The following is a 13856-nucleotide window of genomic DNA, read 5'->3' as shown; positions in this document are numbered from 1 at the left end:
TGAAATATTGGAGAGTTTTAGTGTTCTTTCAAGTTCACGGGAAAGAGTGACAGGAAAGCAGAGGTTTAAGAAACAGGATAAATAACATTGAAGGATCAACTGAGCCCTACTTTTTTTGTGCCTCAAGGAAAGCAGCGGAAGTTGGATATAGACTGTTTTGGGAGTGGATAGATGGTGGATTAGAGGTAAGGGGAGAGGAAATGAAAGGGTAGAGGATAGATGGTTGGGCTTTTTGTTTGTTTTATGTTTTTTTTTTTTCGAGGAGTCCATCATTAGCTGACAGTGTGAGGGCATTGTAGAGAATAGTGGGGAGGGACACGGGAACCTGCCCCTGGAGAGGACTCAGATCCAGTAGTGGCCGGAATGATCAGGGTGCTGTCACCAAACCTCGACAGTTCTTCAGTTAGAGCTTACGTGAGAAGCTGGCATTTACCTTAATCCAGGCTTGGAGCTTATACAGTAGAGGCAGGTGCAGTTATTGATGTCATATTTCCAGTGCTGGCTTCAAGCTGAGTTGTAAGGCAGGTGACACAGTGAGAGGGACAGGAAAAGATGAGAGATTAATAGAATAGAAAGAGATGAGAAACCAAGTCATCTTCTTGGTTGGAAATCAGCTGTAGTAGGAATGGGAACAGAGTGAGTGATCTGAAAGTAGCAGGAAGGAGCTAGGAGAGGGCCTCTCCTCACATGGATGCTGCAGGACTAAAGGGGTTTCAGAGGTGCCACCATTTTCACATAAGGTGAGGAGATGGAAAGGAAGAATTCTCTGAAAGAAGAGAAACAGGTTCCGTGAGACACGTTGGAGAAGGGAGAGAGGGAGGATGGCCAGCAGTGAAAGGAGGCAGGACGAGGATGGAGCCCTGAGATAGTAGGACAGGAGCCCTCCAGGGGCTTAGGCTTTACGTAGGGAATGGGGTCGCGTAGGGAACTGAGAAGTAGCTTGGGGAGAATCAGATGTTGCCATTGCCCTGCAGCGGTCTGTCAGTTTGTTGGATGGGCCCGGAGGATAACAGACTACAAAAAGAGGACAGGTGAGCGTGCTAAACTGAATGTCTATAGTTGTGGCTTTCCGGTTTGCCACTCCAGTTTTAGTGCTAATTAAGTTGGTAGTCCCATCTTCAAAATAGAAATAAAATGATGGCCTATGTAGAAGGAACTTCACCAAAAGAATGCTGTGTAACTGGGCTTTTTCCAGAATTTGTTCTGCCTTTCTTTTGAATGATTGCACAGGCTGGATAGGGTGTGATGTAAGCTAACTGATGTTTTAATTACAGATCACTAAGCAGTTTTGAATCTGGAGAATTTGTTGAATGTACTGAGCAGTTAGAATTGTTACCAGGAGAAAATGTCAATCTACTTGCTGGAGGATCAAAAGAGAAAATAGGTATTTGAGATAATAATCTTAAAATTAGGTATTTTATGGACAAGTTGCCCAAAATATTTGGCTTAGTATTTTACTGGAAAAACGGGAGGTTTTTGTACATTTATTTTGGGGCAGAGTCCCATGCGAAGGAACATTTGTAGGGCTGTTTTACTTACATTTGATTTGGCAAATGGAAACAGTTTAATTAAAGTTAATCTAACTTAAAAAGACTGTCATAAGACTTGGAGATTTATCTGGCCACGTTTGAAAAAGTTCAGTGTTTAAGCTAAATATTTTTCTTAGCGTCTTAATGTGGTTCGTTAATTTCTTTACCCCAACTGGCACATTCTGTAAAATACTACACTAAAATTAGTATTGTGAGTACTTTGTGTGTTAGCACTGCTTTGCCGAATTCAGTAAGGTTTGCAAAATAGGTGTAGATTTGCCCCTTTAAAATGTAGCATATGTTGGTTTATTGATTTTCGAACTTGGGAAATCAGCTGATTCGGGTGGGTGTGAGATATAATTTGAATGCAGACTGTGACTTTTATATAGCTCTCAGAAATGCTTCATCATAGTGTTCAGCTGGCTGAGCTTAAATACGAAAGAATGTATTCATCAGTGATAACTTTTTAATACTGTTAAAATGTCTTATCATTCTTAACACGTTAAAAACAACTTAACAGAATTTATTTAACTTCTCTGTAGATATGAAAAAACTGCTTCCTAACATGTTAAGCCCAGATCCAAAGGAACTTCAGAAATCGATTGAGGTTCAGTTGTTGCGAAGTTCTGTTTGTTTGGCAACTGCTCTAAACCATATAGAACAAGACCAGAAGTGGCAGTCCATAACTGAGTAAGTTTAATCCGAAGGAGGTTAATGTGCACTGTGTGTACCATATGGTGAATGTACGTACTTGGCGATGAATCACTTAACAGTTCACTACAATGCTAGTTAGTCATGATAGCTTCGTTTTCGTTGTAGAAGTCGCATGAAACGTGAGTGCCCCTTGCCAGCATATATAGAGGTTGAAACTAAATAAACTGTAGAAATCCACAGAAGCATGTCTCGACTTGCTTGTGTCATTTTACTAAAGGGCAGACAGCTCTTCTTCCTTTCCCCTCTTTGGATGCCACTGTGGTAGCATCTTATCAAACTGCCTTATCTCTTCAGTGATTACCGGCTGGAAAATCTCATTTGTTAATTAACAGTATATATTTTGTTTCAGAAATGTGGTAAAGTACTTGAAGCAAACCTCCCGCATAGCTATTGGACCCCTGAGACTTTCTACTTTAACGGTTTCACAGTCTCTGCCAGTTCTAAGTACCTTACAGCTGTATTGCTCTTCTGCTCTGGAGAACACAGTTTCTAACAGACTTTCAACAGAGGTGTGTATGTGTGTATTTTTATCAGGATATTTTTGTGAACATTAATAGGCATTTGTGTAGAAAAAGATTTCTTTGAAAAAAAATTTTTTTTTTAATTTTTAAAATAGCATTTGTAGCATTTGTTGGACAAGGTAGTAAATACAGAAATCCAAAATGCCATTTTCAGGCACATTTTCATTTGAGAAGTGTATGAGGCAGATGGAGGAAGTAAAGATAGAGAGTTTTAAGGACGGCTAATTGCTTAATTTTTTCTTTTGTTTGTTTGTCTTTGGAAGAAGAGAGTGTGTGTAAATATATTTCCGTTTGACAGGTGTTACAAATTTTAGATTTGATTAGCGAAGATACCCGCAAGGTGCCTGGCTGGCTAGGTGGTAGAGCATTTGATCTCGGGTCTTGAGTTCAAGCTCCATGTTGGATGAAGAACATACTTTAAAAAAAAAAAAAAAAAAAAGACACCCCATCCTTCCAGATAGGGGACAGTTTAACCAAAGATGGGCCCTTCCCAAGGGAATTAGAATCTTTGAGAATCTGCTAATAAAGTAGTAGTTTTATGTTTCTCTGTAATCTAACTTCTGTTTTATAGTTAATATGCTTGTGTTTATTTTTATAAAAATGTGCTTTATTGATAAATTGGACTTGATTTTTTCTTTCTTTTTAAGGCAAAGCAAAGATTTATCTTAGACTGTTTCTTTTCCTCTTGTGATTAGAAGATAAAATGAAGAAAGGGGGGAGTTGAATAGACAAGTAGAGCTGAGTAGTTGGTTTAAGGGGATGCAGGTTAACTCGGTCTACAAACATGCATGGAGTCTGTTTGCATTAAGTAGTTTTGGTTTTTCTCTGGCAGGATTGTCTTATTCCACTCTTCAGTGAAGCTCTGCGTTCATGTAAACAGCATGATGTGAGGCCGTGGATGCAGGCCTTAAGATATACCATGTACCAGAGTCAGTTGTTGGAGAAGATAAAAGGTAATTAGCTTGGATTTTTTTAATAGCTTTGATTGAGATATAATTTACACGTTTGGCATGTACAGATCCGTGAGTTTTGACAGATCTTTACCACCAGTTCGTTCAAGATCTAGAACATTTATATCACTGCAAAAAGTTTTTCTTATGCCTCTACCCAGTCGCCTCTCCCATGTGTCCTGTCCTGGGCAAGTGCTGATTTGTTTCCTGTCACTGTAGATTAGACCTGTCTTAACTAAAGTTTTGTATAAATGGGATCATACAACTCTGTTGTGTCTGGGTTCTTTTCGGCACTTTATTTTCAAGGTTCACCTGTGTTGCGTGTATCAGTAGTGTGATCCTTTGTGTTGTTGAGTAGTGTCCATTTGATGGATGCACCATAATTTATCTGGTTCTTTGGATAGATCCTGGAGTTGTTTTAAAATGTGGGCTATTATGTGTAGAGCCGCAGTGAAATTCGTGTACAGGTCTCTGGGTGGACATACATTTGTGTTTCTCTTGAGTAAATGCCTGTTAGTGAAATTGTTGGGTCGTAATGGTTCAACGTTAAAAATAAGTTGGCGAGTTCTTAGAACGTGTTTGTACATTTTACATTTCTTCTTGTGTCTCTATCTTTGGTGGTGTTGGTCTTTAATTTTAGTCACCTGGCACCAGTGTATAGTAGTATTTCATTGCGGTTTTGTTTGCATTTTCCTGATGATTAATGAGATTGAGCCTCTTCATTTGCATTGTGACCACGTATCTTACTTTTTAAAGTGTTTAAATCTTGTCCATTTTTAGTCAAGTCATAAACTTGTTTATTTGTTCTGGATATGAATTCTTTGTCAGATATAATGGACTGTGGATGTTAAGTTTTAAACACTCCAAATGAGTTGACAATTAGTATTTGTATAAATATTAGTAGATCTCATTTTTAAGAAAGAAACGTCTCTTATGTTAAAAGGGTGTTAGCAATTTATTGCTTGAAAATGGAAAAGTTGCCAGAATTCTGTAGAATTGTAGTTGAAAATTGCAGTAGCTAAGATTACTGAATACATTTGAGTATTAAATTTCAGGGGGACCTGGGTGGCTCATTCAGTTAAGCTCCCAACTCTTGATTTTGGCTCAGGCCATGATCTCACGGTTTGTGAGATCAAGCCCCGTGTCAGGGCTCTACACTGACAGCACAAAGCTTGCTTGGGATTCTCTCTCTCCCCTTCTCTCTTTGCCTCCCCAACTGGCACGCCCATGTGCGCTTTCTTTCTCTCCCTCTCTCAAAATAAACAAACATTAAAAAAAATAATAATTTCAAGTAAGGTAATGCTGGGGTGTGGACTCGCATTGCAGAGTGATTACTGGGAACTGCGACTCTCCTGGACTCTCAGTGCTGTATATATTTGGGTTGGATCGTTAGCCCAACTTTTGCAAATGGAAGGACCTTAGGGCAAGTCATTAAACTTCTGAGTCACATTCCCTTTCAGTTCTGGGTATTGCCTTGCTGAGGAGATTCTTGTAAGGATTATGGGAGATGAGATAAGGCATATAAAAGCCCTGATGCAGAGCATGGCATATAGTAGGACTACAAATATCATCTTCTTTCTCATCCTTCCCATATTGAACAAGTTTTAAAATTGGGAATAAAAAGTCAGTAACTCAGCGGTTATATTTGAGACAAAACTCCACTCCACCTTGCCTTTTTTTCTTCGGCAAGTGTGCTTTGTGCCAGGTATTGTGCTCGAAGTTGGGATGTAATGGTGAACAAGACTGTTTTCTGCATTCCTAAGACCAAAGGGATTCTAGAGTCTAGCAGGGAAAACTGACGTCGTACAAGGAACAGCAGTGGTGTGCTGAATGGAAGTGCACGTACATGGTGCTGAAAGAACATAAAACAAGAGCACCGATTTAATCCTAAGAATCAGTCGGAAAAGGATTTGGGGAAGAAGTAACATTTAATCTGATACCTGAGGGAGGTAGAGATGAGAAGGAAGGTGGTGGGCCATTTGGCTGGAAAAAACATGGGAAGGCCAGTGGCAATAATGAAAGATTCTTAGGTGACTCAGTTTGCCTAAGGGAGAATGGGAAGAGAGGAAGCTGAAGGAGACTGAGATTGGAATGAAATGTAAGGCATCAGTGCCTTTCAAGATAAATTCAGGAGTTGGGATTTTGTCTGGGCGGTGGGAAGCCTTCAGAGGGAAGTTAAGTGTTCAGATTTATCTTTGTATAAGATGACTTCAGTTGCAGGTTGGAGAATGGACTAGAAGAGGAGAAGACTGGGGGCAGAGGGACCCATTAGGCTAAAGTCCCTGCTAAAGGTAACCAAGGTAGTGTGATAGGGATAGACAAAAAGTAGATGTCATAGGAGGGCTGAAAGTGAAGTCCTGTGACGGCTGCCAGGCATCTGCTCAGGCAGCCAGGTTGATTATGTTCCTCAAGAAAGGAAAAACAGGAGAAGGAAGTAGAGTGTTTGGAGGGTGGCAGAAAATGGATTTAACTTGACACAATTTGAAGTACCCTTGAAATGCCTGACTGTAGGTGAACTGGTAGGCAGGTGGGACTCAGATGTCAGGTCTGGGCTCAAGATGAAGACTCCACAGTCATCAGCATTTGCATGGTAATTGAAACTACAGAAGCAAATGATATTGTCCAGGGAGAATATGCAGAGTAAGAAGAGTAGAAAGCCTAGGATCGACCCCTAGGAACATCAGTTTTAATGGATGGGTAGTAGAGAGGAAGGAGACTGAGGGTTCATCAGAAAGGTAGGAGTAAACTCGGAGAGAATGGCGTGATAAAAGGGCAGAGGGTACTTCTACATGAAGGAGGATGGTCTAGCTTTACTCTCACTTCCCACTCTTTGGCCTGAGCCCTTTACTAAAAAGATCTAGAAACTGAAAAGCCGATCTCTTAGAGTAAATCATTTTTACTTTTGTCAGCTTCATTGTATACATTTATTCCAATAAACATTTATTGTCTGTTGTATGCCAAGCACCATGCTAGCTGCTAGGGATTTAAAGATGGTGAAAAATGAGTTATCTTGATTTAAGGAGGTGGTAGGGAAGGGAAAATAAATAGTTGGGGAAGAATTTTTGGCCATGTTTCCGTGCAGTCTGCGACTAGACCCATCAAGGACTAATGAAACGTTTTCTTCTCTCTCCAGAACAAACAGTTCCAATTAGAAGCCATCTGATGGAATTAGGTCTAACAGCAGCAAAATTTGCTAGAAAACGAGGGAATGTGTCACTTGCAACAAGACTGCTGGCACAGTGTAGTGAGGTTCAGCTGGGAAAGACTACCACTGCTCAGGATTTAGTCCAGCATTTTAAAAAACTATCAACTCAAGGTCAAGTGGATGAAAAATGGGGGCCTGAACTTGACATTGAAAAAACCAAATTGCTGTATACAGCAGGTTAGTAAAATGAACTGTGGTTAGTATATGACAAAATAAAAATCATGTGTATGAATGTTAATGTGTATGATGTAAGGCAATAAAAGTTGGGGTTTTTTCAGCTGTGGCACAACATTTGTGTCCTGAATAATAAATTACCTGTAATTGACTTATCTCTATAATTTGGGGCTTTTAAAAGAGGTAATTTTGGTGTATTCAAGTAAGAAATGTTTCTGGAGATCATTGATTACCACTGAATTTACATTGTCACTTTACCCTGAAATACTGTTAATCGTTTGCATATAAAGCTAAGGTCTGATTTTTGGTTTTCTGTAGGCCAGTCAACACACGCAATGGAAATGTTGAGTTCTTGTGCCATATCTTTCTGCAAGTCTGCCAAAGCTGAATATGCGGTTGCCAAGTCCATTCTGACACTAGCTAAATGGATCCAGGCAGAATGGAAAGAAATTTCAGGGCAGCTGAAACAGGTTTATAGAGCTCAGCAACAGCAAAACTTCACAGGTCTTTCTACTTTGTCTAAAAACATACTAGCTTTAATAGAACTGCCATCTGTTAATACGATGGAAGAAGAATATCCTCGGATAGAGAGCGAATCTACAGGTAGGATATCTTTATTTTACTAGCTTTAAAATATTAATTTTAGGGGTGCCTGGGTGGCTCAGTCAGTTAAGCGTCCGACTTTGGCTCAGGTCATGATCTCGTGTTTCATGAGGTCAAGCCCCACACCGGGCTCTGTGCTGACAGCTCAGAGCCTGGAGCCTGCTTTGGATTCTCCCCTGCTTGTGCTGTCTCTCTGTCCCTCAAAAAATGAATGAATGTTAAAAAAATTTTTTTTAAATATTAATTTTAGAAGTTATTTCTCCCTGTTTTAAAGTTTACAATGTTATACTGGCTGTAATTTGCCACAGAAATTGTTTCTGTGGAAATTTAGCGTATTTTACTGCCTGGAAGTAAGTAAAACACATTTCTGTAGTACCTAATGCTGCCGTGCAAGTCACTTAAAACTCTGCCCACCAGGCCTTCCCTAACCACGGTGCTTTTATGCACTTAGATGTTTTTGCTGGCAAGATGGCCCTGCCCCAGAAAGCTAAATGTCACCACACACTAGAAGGAGCAACAAAGACAGATAATAGTACCCTGTGGTCTCCTTGGGTGATAGAGCACAGAAACTACTGAAAGATGAAAGTTTCACATTTTGACACTAGTGCTAATAATAGGGTACTTGACAAATAGGGTAGTTAATTCAGTGTTGGAGAGCCTGTTATGGTAGGTACCGTTGTCCATGTTTTACAGAGTGGGAGATAATTAACCTCTTTGCCAAAGCATGAGAATATACTTTCATTATTGTTGTTATGAAGTGTAGGACTTTGATTTCTTACATTGGTCTTATGAAATCATTCTCACCTGTATATTATATAGTCTTGATATAAGGGATATGTCTGGTGACTATTATAAATCTTACATTGGTTGGGGCGCCTGGGTGGCGCAGTCGGTTAAGCGTCCGACTTCAGCCAGGTCACGATCTCGCGGTCCGTGAGTTCGAGCCCCGCGTCCGGCTCTGGGCTGATGGCTCGGAGCCTGGAGCCTGTTTCTGATTCTGTGTCTCCCTCTCTCTCTGCCCCTCCCCCGTTCATGCTCTGTCTCTCTCTGTCCCAAAAATAAATAAACGTTGAAAAAAAAAAATCTTACATTGGCATATGACATTCTAGCAGGTGATTTCTTTACTTCTGAACTGTGGATAAAGACATTTACTTCATGAATTTCTGATTGAATGAGATTGTATACTTATCACCTATGTATTACTTTTCCCAGAATGCTTCAGCTTAATCTAATCATAAGGAAGTAACCAGTCATATCCATAATTCAAGACATTGCACAACACATCTGACACCTGAACTGTTTTTTTTTTCCAATATATGAAGTTTATTGTCAAATTGGTTTCCATACAACACCCAGTGCTCATCCCAAAAGGTGCCCACCCTCCCCTCTCTCCCACCCCCCATCAACCCTCAGTTTGTTCTCAGTTTTTAACAGTCTCTTATGCTTTGGCTCTCTTCCACTCTAACCTCTTTTTTTTTTTTTTTTTTCCTTCCCCACCCCCCCCCCCCATGGGTTTCTGTTAAGTTTCTCAGGATCCACATAAGAGTGAAACCATATGGTATCTGTCTGTCTCTGTATGGTTTATTTCACTTAGCATAACAGTCTCTAGTTCCATCCATGTTGCTACAAAGGGCCATATTTCACTCTTTCTCATTGCCATGTAGTACTCCATTGTGTATATAAACCACAATTTTTTTTATCCATTCGTCAGTTGATGGACATTTAGGCTCTTTGCATAATTTACACCTGAACTGTTTTTATGTAAAGTGTCGTGAAAGATATTTATGTGGTTTACAGGGTGATAATTTAAGCCGACTTGGGAAGCTGAGTGGTTGATTTCAATTTATTAGCCTTTTCAAAAAGCATAGTAGGAAATGTGTTCCTTTGTCAAATTTTGCACTGTAATATTCTGGAACTTACTGATAGCTTACAGATAATAAAACCCCAAAATGTTAATGGGAGTGCCGTTAGAAATTTATGAATGTAGCGTTGCTGAGTTCTTTCATTATTTTTATTTTTATTTTTTTGTCCATCATGGCAGTGCATATTGGAGTTGGAGAGCCTGACTTCATTTTGGGACAGTTGTATCACCTATCTTCAGTACAGGCACCTGAAGTAGCCAAATCCTGGGCAGCATTGGCTAGTTGGGCTTATAGGTGGGGCAGAAAGGTAGTTGACAATGCCAGGTACGTATGTCAAAATGTGTAACTTAGCTAATGCATTGCAAAATAGAGACAGAAAATGTCTGCTGACGGGTTTTGGTAACTTGACATGGCATGTTTTGATAGCTGCAACTAGTGACTTGTTTATTTTTATAGTCAGGGAGAAGGTGTTCGTCTGCTGCCTAGAGAAAAATCTGAAGTTCAGAATCTGCTTCCAGACACTATAACTGAGGAAGAAAAAGAGAGGATTTATGGTATTCTCGGACAGGCTGTCTGTCGGCCAGCGGGGATTCAGGCAAGGAAAATATGATGTAGTGTTGGGAGAAATGGTGTCAGGATCACTGTTTTAATTCATTGATTTCGAGGAGGTTGATCATATATATACTTGATTAAATATTGAATAGGGTTTAGGCAGTTTTTGTTACAAATCAGAACTTTGAGTTTTAAAATGAAAGTGAGTTATGATACTTTTCTAAGAAAAATGTAATTTCTTGAGAAATCATTTCTTTAAGGTCCTGTTATTAAAATAGGTGAAGTTTGTTTTATGGGAATGAAATTTCTCTTTCAGGTGTTTTGATCAGAAATTAGGTTCTTAACACTAGCTTGGGACCTTTTTAAACTACACGAGTGCCTGCATACCACCCCAGATAGCTGAGTGGGACATGTGCGCACGTATTTAAGCTTACTAGGTGATTGTACTTCACAGCCAGAGTTGAAACCTAGTGAACTAAACGAGCTGTAGGATTTATTCCCTCTCTGCTCAGAGTTCTGTCAATTCTAGAATGTCACAACTACTGAGTAGATACAGACTTTAAAAGTTGGGATTTTATTCGCTAACCTAACCTCGTCTTGCTCTGGACTTCAGCATGTATCGCTGTCTGCCAGAGCTGGTGTTCTGTACATGCCCAGTACTATGAAGAGAGCAGGGTCTGTTGAGAGTGAATTCTGTGAACATTTAGCCTCAACCTTCTGAACAGATTATGTTTAATGTTCTGCCGGCAGAACATCACATTATAATTTGGAAGCGTTTAAGGTGCAAAACACCGGAGTCGTCTTCATTAGCTACGTTAGTAAAACATCATACAGAGGAGTGTATTGATACTGGTTTAGCATGTATAAAATTAAGTGTGAAGTAATTGAATTTTTCATCAATGAGAAAAATGCTTTTGTAGAATAGGAAAATCATATACCTTTTTTCCCCTTTTCAGTTTGTGTTCAATAGCACTTTATGCCCAAATTTTCTTCAGGATGAAGATATAACGCTTCAGATAACAGAAGGTGAAGATAACGAGGAAGACGACATGGTTGATGTTATCTGGCGTCAGTTAATATCAAGCTGCCCGTGGCTTTCAGAACTTGATGAAAGTGCAACAGAAGGAGTTATTAAAGTGTGGAGGAAAGTTGTAGATCGAATCTTCAGCCTGTACAAGCTGTCTTGCAGTGCATATTTTACCTTCCTTAAACTCAACGCTGGGCAGGTAGGTAGCACACTGTTCTGTTCCGAGAAAGTGTATTCGACGTCTCTCACCTAGCAGACGAAAACGGTATTCTTGTTTCTGCCTTTTATCTTAGATTCCCTTAGATGAAGACGACCCTAGGCTACACTTAAGTCACAGAGCAGAGCAGAGCACTGATGATGTGATTGTGATGGCCACCCTGCGCCTGCTCAGATTGCTCGTGAAACATGCCGGCGAGCTTAGGCAGTATCTGGAACGTGGCTTGGAAACAACACCTACTGCTCCATGGAGAGGTAAGGGTCTAAATAAAATGTTTCAGGAAAATTATTTCTGGGTAGGAGATAGAAGACAATTTAAAAAAATGGTAGTTCCTTCATGTTTATTATTCGAATGTGTTACAGAGTAGCTACACTAGTGATAGAATATGTGACCTGTACGTTACATGTTCTTGTCTCCCACCTTTCAGAGAACTAGAAGGCTGAGAGGCAGGAGCTTTATGCATGCAAGATGAATTTTGGAGATCCTGGTGAAAATAACTTTTAAAAACATTTTATATGCCGGGTGTTAAAAAATGATCTGTGTCTGTCTTTTACAGGCATTCTTAGAAAATACATTTGGCCAGAACATTGTTGAATTGCTCTGTACCCTAACCAAATGTGCAAATCAGGAGCTCTTGTTAGGGTTCTTTGTTATTAATACAGAGAGGAATTTGAGGCTCTTAGAACTGATGCTGACATATGTCAGGTTTTACACATTTGCATCTACTGTGTTGACAGTTTTTAATAACTTTAAAGTATCTTTCTTTCTTCTTATCCTGAAGGAATTATTCCACAGCTTTTCTCGCGCTTAAACCATCCTGAAGTATATGTTCGCCAGAGTATTTGTAACCTCCTCTGCCGAGTGGCTCAAGATTCCCCACATCTCATACTGTACCCTGCAATAGTGGGCACCATATCACTTAGTACTGAATCACAGGCTTCAGGTATGGAATATTAAAACACTGCTACTCTGCTCTAAATATGAAGTCTTTTGCAAGGAATGTCTGTTAGGTAAACTTTTTGAGCTTTATGTTACAGCGTTGGGGAGTTCGTACTTTTTTTGAGAATAAATAATACTAATAATAATTACGGTTTATTGAGATAGTAACTGCTGAGTCCCACAGTGGGGCATGTTCTTTACATGCGACCTTCAGCCTTACAGTAACCCATTCAGGCTTGGAGAAATCAGGTTCCCTGATGAGCTGAGTAAATGGTGGATAAGGAGGAAACCAAGCACAGAGGGCTCTGGCTGTGAGAAAGCTTTGTGTGCTGAGGCTCATTTATTTTTTCATTTATCTTTTATTTGCTTATAATATTAATAAATACAAGGCAGAAGATCCATGATTTTTGGTCATTTTAATGCACAGAAGGCAAATTAAAGTGAGTGCCCTTGGAGTCAAATAGATTACTGATGCTTTTCTTAACATATGCGCATAGGAGAAACTTCCAAAGTGTACCTTATTCTTGCATTTTCTCATAGGAAATAAGTTTTCCTCTGCAATTCCAACTTTACTTGGCAATATTCAAGGAGAAGAATTGCTGGTTTCTGAATGTGAGGGAGGAAGTCCTCCTGCCTCTCAGGATAGCAACAAGGATGAACCTAAAAGTGGATTAAATGAAGACCAGGCCATGATGCAGGATTGCTACAGCAAAATTGTCGATAAACTGTCCTCTGCAAACCCAACCATGGTGTTACAGGTACAGAAAAGCACAATTCATATGTTTTAAAACAGCTTTTATTATATTCTCTCCCTCCCCATAAAACAACCTAGAACCCATCCATAAACACTGTCATGGAAACAGTGTTTGAAGAACAAAAAAACCTTTAGAGTTTTTACTCTAAATGAGCTTTTACAAGTCAGTACCGGTTTTATAAATCAGTATTGATAGAATCACTAATCAAGGTTCTCTGCTCGTAGAATGAATCAAAGATGCACACAGTGAACTTGTAATTCCTAGTGTTTGCAGAACTGTGCTGGGTGTGTGGACTTGTAGCTGAGCGTATTTGGATGTACCATGTGTCGCAGGTTCAGATGCTTGTGGCTGAGCTGCGCAGGGTCACTGTTCTCTGGGACGAGCTCTGGTTGGGAGTTCTGTTACAGCAACATATGTATGTCCTGAGACGAATCCAGCAGCTGGAAGATGAGGTGAAGAGAGTCCAGAACAACAACACCTTACGCAAGTACGTTTTCATACGCTTTTACTCTGAAAACAAATTCGCTCCCTGCCCCCCTCCCCGATTGTAACGTAAAATACACAAGACATAAAGTTTGTTATTTTAACCAGTTTTAAGTGTAATTCAGTCACAGTAAGCGTGTGTCCAGTGTTGTGCAACTATCACTCCTGTTCATTTCCAGGACTTATTCATCCCAAACATAAGCTCTGTACTCATTAAACACTAACCTTCCATGGCTTCTTAACCCTAGCCCCTCTTTACCACTATTCTACTTTTTGTCTCTGAATTTGACTCCTCTGAGTACCTCTTGTAAGTGGAATCAAAGGT

At 39.8% G+C, this 13856-nt stretch overlaps 1 protein-coding gene across 7 annotated transcripts in view; it reads left to right on the top strand.

The window, feature by feature from the left end:
* Nucleotides 1-13856, top strand: part of SMG1 (SMG1 nonsense mediated mRNA decay associated PI3K related kinase) — a 137360-nt gene that overhangs the window by 91737 nt on the left and 31767 nt on the right. For all 7 annotated transcript variants that reach the window (XM_053213536.1, XM_053213537.1, XM_053213538.1 and 4 more), the window contains 13 exons: nt 1275-1384; nt 2072-2219; nt 2593-2752; nt 3597-3717; nt 6848-7096; nt 7412-7696; nt 9738-9882; nt 10015-10153; nt 11106-11336; nt 11431-11608; nt 12136-12297; nt 12834-13051; nt 13381-13535. In XM_053213536.1, the coding sequence (XP_053069511.1) occupies nt 1275-1384; nt 2072-2219; nt 2593-2752; nt 3597-3717; nt 6848-7096; nt 7412-7696; nt 9738-9882; nt 10015-10153; nt 11106-11336; nt 11431-11608; nt 12136-12297; nt 12834-13051; nt 13381-13535 (2301 nt within the window). The remainder of the gene's footprint in view (nt 1-1274; nt 1385-2071; nt 2220-2592; nt 2753-3596; nt 3718-6847; nt 7097-7411; nt 7697-9737; nt 9883-10014; nt 10154-11105; nt 11337-11430; nt 11609-12135; nt 12298-12833; nt 13052-13380; nt 13536-13856) is intronic.

This window comes from Acinonyx jubatus, chromosome E3, assembly GCF_027475565.1.
Source record: "Acinonyx jubatus isolate Ajub_Pintada_27869175 chromosome E3, VMU_Ajub_asm_v1.0, whole genome shotgun sequence".
Lineage (NCBI taxonomy): Eukaryota > Metazoa > Chordata > Mammalia > Carnivora > Felidae > Acinonyx > Acinonyx jubatus.
This window is presented reverse-complemented; position numbering and strand designations above follow the sequence as displayed.